Source organism: Aplysia californica, unplaced genomic scaffold (assembly GCF_000002075.1).
Source record: "Aplysia californica isolate F4 #8 unplaced genomic scaffold, AplCal3.0 scaffold00682, whole genome shotgun sequence".
NCBI lineage: Eukaryota > Metazoa > Mollusca > Gastropoda > Aplysiida > Aplysiidae > Aplysia > Aplysia californica.
Genome location: NW_004797952.1, coordinates 218,452 through 227,357, shown reverse-complemented (window position 1 = coordinate 227,357; position 8,906 = coordinate 218,452). Strand labels below are relative to the sequence as shown.

The following is an 8,906-nucleotide window of genomic DNA, read 5'->3' as shown; positions in this document are numbered from 1 at the left end:
CCCAAATCAGAACTTTCAGGTGTAGCCCCCCCTCCCCACGTAAAGATGTTGAGGCCAAATACAATCGGTAAGAATTGGCCAATGGGCACAAGAAGTGTCGGTTTCCCTGATTTCATTTGACGAGTTCCTGATTTTCGCACGAAGCGGCAAGTCTTCATTCTTTTAACTTTTAATTTTTTCTAGTTTTCGGGCAAGTGACTAATGATCAGCGGTTGACAATTCTTAAACAATGCAAGAAGTGTCTTTGCCTAAAAGAACATTAAAACAGTAGCGAGAAACTATTTTTTAAAACGTTTTTCATACTTTTAGCAGTGACAAAGCGTTCTTTGTAATGATTCTTTTAAAAAAATAACGTTTACGTTTAAATTATTCGAAATATAGAAAAATTAATTGATGGACCGCGAATTTCCATATCAACAAATGAATTCAGTTTTATTTCTGCTAGGTGTTCTGTCTCTTCGAAAATTATGCCAGCCGAAAAGATATAAAACAATGTGTATCATCATTGTAAAAACGACAAATATTCATTCCAACGTGAATAGCAACCGCCCCCTCCCTCAGCCTCCTAACGTAACCATGCAATGTAAAACCTATCTAGAACACTTGATCTTCGTGGTATCTTATCCAAGCACGGTCATGTGATTTTATGTAGTTGCATTAAGCCGTCAAACTCTTGTCAAACTTAACATAATTCCAACAGTCATGTCTTTAATAACCCTAGCTTTGTTTAAAGCATCGTAACTTACAAGTCTCTTGCAAACAAGACGACACATCCGTAGCTCCAACTCCCGACGTCACTGCCCTCCCGCCACAAGGAATACATTCGGCTTGCTCGGGCAGGTCTTGGTAGGTTCCCGATGGACATTGCTGACATGCGCTGGACACTTTGTATGAGCCAGGCGCACAGACCAGGTCATTTAGAGTATCTGGGATAGGATGGTTAATTTGACTTATTTGAATTTCTGAGGGGTTGGTTTTAGATACCAATTTTATTTTTCCTAGGGAATACGTATTAGGGCTGGTATGAAATAGTGACATTAAGGAGATAATTTCGGTGGAATCAACTGGTAATAGCCAAAATTCCCCAAATCCTCACCTTGTGTATGTCTATTTATATTTCAAGAAAAGTTACGCTTGTTTGAAATGAGTCTTTTTATGTACTTGCCTTCCACGAAGACGTACAGCAATAATACACGTTTACAAAAGAGTTATACATGTAAACTGATGCTGCTTTCCTGAGTAAGTGTTGTGTCTGGTTTCCTCCTAAATTTCAATCCCTTATTTTTGAGGCCCTTGGAGAGGAGTTGTGCTCAGAGAAAGAGAGAGAGAGAGAGAGAGAGAGAGAGAGAGAGAGATGGATAGAAAGGATGAAGGGGGGGGGGGAGATATAATCAGAGAAAGTATGAATAAAATGTTGATTGAAAATGGCACCGTTTATTGACGCAAAAACCAGTTGGGTATCGCCAAGAAATATTTAAATCTAAAAGACTGATATATGGTTTCCTCGGTCGCTCAGCATGAAGACATTGGACTTTACACACACCAGGAAGAAGAACTAACGTAGGGTTAAGACCAGATGATCATACCATAGATCGTTTGCAAAATCCATACCTTTTTACTATTGTTAACTCGTAAATCCCCATATAGGAAGAAAAAAAAGAGAATTGTTACTAGCAGGAAACCAAAGTTCAACTTCACTACTCTTGCACAAACTACAGAGAAGCAAAACACACTGCACGTATGCTCGCCAATGCAGCAGACCTTCGATCGTAGGAATAGCAAGACATGACACTGCCAAGTGAATATTCCTTTTTAAACATGCGTTACAAAATCAGCCACTGAAATCAGCTATAGAAAAACCAATCATTTACAGAAGAAAACAACTTAAGAGATGAGCGGAACATGGCTCAAAATTATCGTCATTACAAAGAGGAATCAGTCCACAAAGGAGAAAATTAACTTCATGGATTCCTCAAATTTTTGAACCTGAAATGGAACCTAGCTTAGGGAAGTAAGCAAATCAATAGAGGAAATCTCAAGTTGCAAAGCACGTGGGAAGAACAACAAACCAGCAGAGATGTTAAACACTAAAATGTGGCGTTCTAACCCAACACTGGCATGAACTCCTCTCTCACTGCTGGAAAGAATGCAGTATTCCTCAAGATATGAGAGACGCTAAAACAATCTCTCTCAACAAGGTAAAGTGACAATTTAGACTACAATTATTGCAGGGTATCTCCTTGCTCAGCATCATAAGCAGTTTTTCGGTTTTTTTGCTCTTTTCATCTTAAATCGTCTCCAGAAACTTGCTGGTAGAGTTCAGCCTGAATCTTAATTTGGTGTCACGGCTAACAAGCCAACCCTTGACATGATTTGACCATCCGCCAGCTTCACGAGAAATGTAAAGAAAAGAAAGTCAGCAGGCCAGGCCGTTTTTAGTAAAAGGAACACCTCTCAAATCCAAGACTTAGATCCAAGTTTTTCATTCGGCAGGACAGACCAGCTATGTACGAGTCTTCTTACGAGAGATTTGCCGCTGAAAAAATAGCAAACTTTGAAGCTGTTTATGTCCGTATGTCGCAGACGTAATGCATCATTGTATATACATGGATGCACAAACATTATGGGAAAAAGCAATAGCGGATGAGTAACATCAAATAAATAGAGAACATTGATAAGGGAGGAAGAGCGAGAGCCAGAATAGAACAATCTCGTGAGTTTTAGAATGGCCACTGTAACTGCCTCATTTTCCCTGGGCTTCGTTCGAGAACTCACTGAATAAATCCTGCTGATATTCTTTCCGTTCTTTCTTTTTTTCTGGAAAATTTAATCAAATACAATAATAACCACAACAAAAAGTGTTTAAAGTGCTGCTGATACTATCGTATCTGTTACTCTTGCTTATTTTGATAGGTTTAAGCGATTGCTCAAGACTCATTTGTTCAATTATTGTTAGTTATAGTGTGTTAGTAAGTTCTTATTTTTTAATATACATGTACATATATATATATTTACACTTTTTCACTGTCCTTTCGTGTATAGTTAATGGATGGTTGTTAAACTTCTTATTTATGTGGTTTAACTGGTTTCTCTTACTTCTGTGAAATATTTTTTCTTGTTTGAATGATTATGCGACCAGTGTAAAGCGGTCAGAGCTTATACTAGTATGGAATAGAGCGCTATATAAATGCAATCTATTGTTATTATTATCATTATGTAATTCCCAATCAATATTGTACAATATTGTCATTCCCTTAAGAAAATGTAGCATGAAGTTTACTACATTATAAGCTTATTATCTTGTTGGCATGCAGTTCCACTTTACTGATTGAGAATTTGGTTTACAGAACAAAATGAGTCCAAGGTTGATCCAGCATTTCTGTGGAGTCGACTCGAAAGACTCTTCCACTAGACATTTCAAAAAAATTTCTTTTTTTACAATTACCTAAAAGAAACAATATAGAAGAGGACAATTTTACTTACTATCTCCAGTAGATGGCACCTCTGGTGTCGTTGATGTTTCTAGTGTTGTTGTTGTTGTCTGTGGGGTTGTTGTTGTTGTCTGTGGTGTTGTTGTTGTTGTCTGTAGGGTTGTTGTTGTTGTCTCTGGTGTTGTTGTTGTTGTCTGTGGTGTTGTTGTTGTTGTCTGCAGTGTTCTTCTTGTTGTCTGTGGTGTTGTTGTTGTCTGTGGTGTTGTCTGTGGTGTTGTTGTTGTTGTCTGTGGTGTTGTTGTTGTTGTCTGTGGTGTTGTTGTTGTTGTCTGTAGGGTTGTTGATGTTGTCTCTGGTGTTGTTGTTGTTGTCTGTGGTGTTGTTGTTGTTGTCTGCAGTGTTGTTCTTGTTGTCTGTGGTGTTGTTGTTGTTGTCTGTGGTGTTGTTGTTGTTGTCTGTGGTGTTGTTGTTGTTGTCTGTGGGGTTGTTGTTGTTGTCTGTGGGGTTGTTGTTGTTGTCTGTGGGGTTGTTGTTGTTGTATCTGGTGTTGTTGTTGTTGTCTGTGGTGTTGTTGTTGTTGTCTGTGGTGTTGTCTGTGGTGTTGTTGTTGTTGTTGTTGTTGTTTCTGCTGTTGTTGTTGTCCTCGTTGTCGTTGTTGTTGTTTCTGGTGTAGTTGTGATTTCCCCTGGACAAGATAGAGTTCAAGATTAAATTTGTTTCATGACGGGAGCCAAATAATAATGCAACCAGTGTTGCTGTGCTCTTATAGAAGTACATTTATGTACACAATAGGTGCAAAAACGTTTCCAAAAATGGAGACCATAGTGCGATTTTTTCCTTCATTTTTTCGGTTTGATCTAAATCACTTCCAATGCACCGAATTCAAACTGGGAAAACGGTTCGTACAAAATCAAACAGAATTGATACGAAACACGGGCATTAGCCAATTATCTTTGGCTCAAGTCTCTTGGAGAAGTGTTTGTCGTTAGCCCAGTGGGTGGATATTACGCTGAACTACGCTGACCTCAATAAAAATTCTTAACGTGACATTCTTCTTTTTTTAGGGGGGGGAGGGGGGGGGGGTATTTGAGAACATTTTATGCTGTCCGCCATCTCAGCGAGGTCCTATTCGAGATATACATAAAATACAAAGGTTCCACCCCAGGCGTGTTTCTCTGGGCTTAAGTCCCATGCAAAGTCATTACCCTGGAGATAAGCAAATACCCAGACACTATCGTATTTGCATTTATAGGTATTCTAATATTCCCTTTTTGGGCTTGATCTGCCCCCCCCCCTCCCCTAAAAAACAAAAACAATCTGGGGGATTTACGCAACCCAGAGGTAGGATGCTAGAGACTAATTCCAAGTTGAAGCGTCGAGCCCAATCTCAGTGTAGGTGGCTTTGGTGCAAGTAATTTTTGAAAAAAACAACAAGTATTTGACATTCTTAAAGTAGCATCAGGACCAAGAAAAGCAGGGCAAATGCAGTAACGTTTGAGATTCATCTCTCGCTAAAGTTGAAAAGCACTCTTGTCATTATGAAAAAGAAATAACTTTAAGTTATTTCCAAAAAGACACAAATATTATTTTGATTGCCTGCAACATCTTTGGGAAAGAAAATAATGCACATATTCGTAAAAAAAAAAAGTAAGACAAAAACATTGCAGGTTAAAATATATTATCGACTACCTCAGTTCCTGTTTTCCTGTTGGGATTTATAATCTCACAAACCCTGGAATAGCAAGCACAGACAAGGTCTTTTAAAAGACTAAAATTTTAGCGAATGGGGAAAAACATATTATTTACAACGATTTTTTACACAAATTTCGATCTTTAACCAAATTTTGAAAAATGCATACTGCCAGAATTCTCAAGTGCTACTGGCTGAAGTTTTCTTTAGGCCATTCCCAAAAGGGGGATATTAATGTGTTCTTACGCGTAGTAGACTTGTACTAGGTATGTATCAGAATAAAGTTCCTTGTCATGCTGTCGTCACATATAATTATAAATAAACTTGTATTTGGTATCCACAGAAAACTTATTCAACTACCTATTCAACGTAGGAACCATCAAGTTCAAGACATTTCTCCATCTCATGTACCCAGAGGTCAAAGACAGTGGTCAGTGATCGTTTGTCCAAGGTCCCGAGCGCTTTTCTTATAGCCTCTTGAATCTGGTCCTTGTCCTCAAATCGCCGACCTCGCAGCATTTCTTTCACCTTGCGAGATCGGGGGAATAGGGCGGGTGTTCCAATAATTCCCACGAGTAACCCTCAAGAAGCTCGTGCACAACTCTGGACTGGTGAACAGGCGCATTGTCATGATGCAGGATGACGTCTTCTTCAAACAAAGCGGGTCCTTTTTTCCTGATCGCAGGTCTCGCCTTGTCTTTGAGGAAGAACCTGTAGTAGTCACCATTGACGGTTACGCCAGGTGTGACTAGATAGCTCATTATGATGCCACTCATGTCAAAAAAAACAATGTGCATCAACTTTCTCTCCTCGTGTTTTCGGTGTGCACTTCATCTTTCATGTCAGACCTCCCACCTCTAACCTCCCCGAACCATTTCCTTACTTTTTGAATTAATGGGGCATTATTCGCTATTACTTTGTATAGATTGGGATATAATCAATTAGCAAACCTGGCATTGTATTAGACATCTACAACTGGTTGTACTACTTGAATAGATCTGGCTTGAGGTTGGCCTGCTGAACACAACGATGGCTGCACGTTTAAATCTGTTCCTTAGTACAGACCGTTCTTTGTAACTTGTTGTAAATGGCTTAAGTTACACTGAGTGGCCTAAGTGGCCCTGGCTGACGGTAGGTAAAACACCACATGGTGTCAGAAGTGTGTTATTACCATTGGTATTGATCTATATAGAGTCTAGATCTAGATGAAGAGCCAAAGTGTCAGAGAACCATAGATCTAGATCTTGATAGAACCTTTCGATCTAGAGTCTAGAATTTAGATCTAGAGTCGAGTATACACTGACAATGGCAGAACAAAAACGTTTCACTGTAAATTTGCCACCCCCATCAAAACTGGACTTCTCCAATACAACAGAAGTTCACCAGAACTGGTTGAAATTCTAGAGGCAGTGGAATAATTATCAAATTGCTTCAAGACTAAGAGAAGAGCCAATGGAGTTATGACCTGCATAGGAGACGAGGCGCTCGACGCACTCGATGGAATGAGGCTCTCAGATGAGGAGAGAGAAGATCTAGATCAGATAATCAAATCTTTCGATGAGTATTGCATTGGCGAAGTCAATGAGACATTCGAATCGTACAAATTCCACAAGAGGAACCAGAAACAGTACAAAACTATTGATTCTTATGTCACAGAGTTGCGCCAACTGGCAAAACGCTGCAATTTCGTCGAAGAAGATCGAATGATTAGAGACAGGCTTGTCATTGGAATACAAAATGACGACATCAGAGAAAAGCTTCTAGAACAGAAGAAGCTCTCACTGAGTGAAAGTGGAACTTTGGATATCTACAGAGCACAGGAAAAAGCTAAAACACAGCTTCAGGCAATGTCTATATCTACTGAACCACAAGTAAATAAACTCGGAAAACCAACCCAGTACAGAAACAGCCAGAATCACTCAAAATTGAAACCCCACATACCGGCACATAAATGTGGACGATGTGGACGTCAGCACGAGAGGAGAAGACGTCCGGCACAAGAGGCAATTTGCCGTTCTTTCCAGAAGAAAGGGCACTTTTCAAACGTATGTAGGACTCCCAAAACTACTTCCAAGAAACCATACAAGAACAGAGCGAACATTTTGAAAGACGAAGAAAAAGGGTACTTGGGAGCAGTGTTTGGACCAGGACAGCAAAACCAATGGCAAGCTAATGTCACAGTCAATGAAAGGAGTATAGACTTCAAGTTAGACACGGGTGCTGACAAGACGGTTATACCCAAAAGTTGTGTCCCGGCAAACACCAAGATCTGCAGATCCCAAAAGAGACTGTATGGACCATCAGGTGAACAAGTCAGGATTGTTCGAGAATTCCAAGCAGAATTGAAATTGGATACAGGAAATTGTGCCAAACAGAAGATCTATGTGTTGGAAAATCTTCCACAACCGCTACTTGGGAAACCTGCAATAAAAGAACTGGACATGTTGAAAAGAATCAATGTCTTGAAACGCGAATCTGATTTCAAGAAAGAATTTCCAGAATTATTTACTAGCCTTGGTAAGCTAAAGAAAGAATACAAAATCGAAATGAGAGAAAGTGTAATTCCATTTTCAGTGGCAACCCCAAGGAGACTGGCCTTACCTCTTCACAAGAAAGTGGAACAGGAGTTAAAGAGACTCAAAGAAGATGAAATCATCAAGAAGATTGATTCATCAACCCAATGGTGTGCTCCCATCGTGGTGGTCCGGAAGAAAGAGGGCAAGGTTAGGATCTGTGTGGTCCTTTCTAAACTGAACGAGGGAGTGAAGAGAGATTGCTACTTTGCCTACTACAGAGCATCTTTTGGCTCAGTGTCAGGCGCTACAGTTTTCTCTAAGCTTAACTGCAACAGTGGTATTTCATTACGTCCCCCTTTCTGAAGAGTCTCAAGAACTCATGACATTCATCACCCCCTTTGGAAGCTTCGCGTATAGAAGAATGCCTTTCGGGATCCCATCCGGTCCAGAAATTTTTCACAGAGAGATGTCGCACCGTCTTTCTGGAATACCAGGAGTCATATGCAATATCGATGACATTCTCATTAGCGGAATCAGCAAACAAGAGCATGATGCCACAGTTAGAGAGGTGTTGCGAAAGCTGAAAGATGCCGGTGTCACTGTCAACGAGAAATGTATGTTCTTAACAGATAAGATGAAATTTTTGGGATATATATTATCACAGAATGGGATTGAAATTGATCCAGATAAGATCGAGGCCATTACAAATTTGCCTCAACCAGAGAACGTCTCAGACATTAGGCGGCTATTAGGCATAGTAAATCATGTAGGCAAATTTATTGAAAACTTGTCAAGCATGACAGCGCCTCTGAGGGAGCTTCTGAAGAAAGAAAACTGTCCTTGGATCTGGAATGAACAGCATCAACTGGCATTTCAGAAAATAAAAAGAGCGCTGACTGAGACTCCTGTTCTTGCCTACTACGACCCAAACCTTGAGACAAAAGTTTCTGCTAATGCAAGCAAGTCTGGCATAGGAGGGGTACTGTTCCAGAAAAATGGCGAGCATTGGAAAACAGTGCTATATGTGTCAAGGTCTATGAGTGGTACAGAACAAAGGTATACCCAAATAGAGAAAGAAGCACTAGGGATCACATGGGCTTGTGAGAGATTCTCAGATTTCCTGATTGGATTGAAGACATTTCAAATAGAAACAGATCACAAACCACTGAAAACACTCCTTCAGAGGAAAGGACTCGATGACCTCCCTCCTAGAATCCAGAGGTTCAGAATGAGACTAATGCCATTCTCCTACACTGTTTTTCACACTGC

The 8,906-nt window shown here is 40.0% G+C and overlaps 1 protein-coding gene across 1 annotated transcript; it reads left to right on the top strand.

Annotated features, from left to right (window-relative positions):
* The first annotated feature begins 6,581 nt into the window (after positions 1 to 6,581).
* LOC118478562 lies at positions 6,582 to 8,000 on the top strand. The gene has a single exon (XM_035972406.1). The coding sequence runs from the start codon at positions 6,582 to 6,584 to the stop codon at positions 7,998 to 8,000; it is 1,419 nt and encodes a 472-aa protein (XP_035828299.1).
* Positions 8,001 to 8,906: the final 906 nt, after the last annotated feature.

Excerpts from the sequence above, each read along its gene's own strand:
- LOC118478562 (XM_035972406.1), top strand. The coding sequence starts at position 6,582 with ATGACCTGCATAGGAGACGAGGCGCTCGACGCACTCGATGGAATGAGG.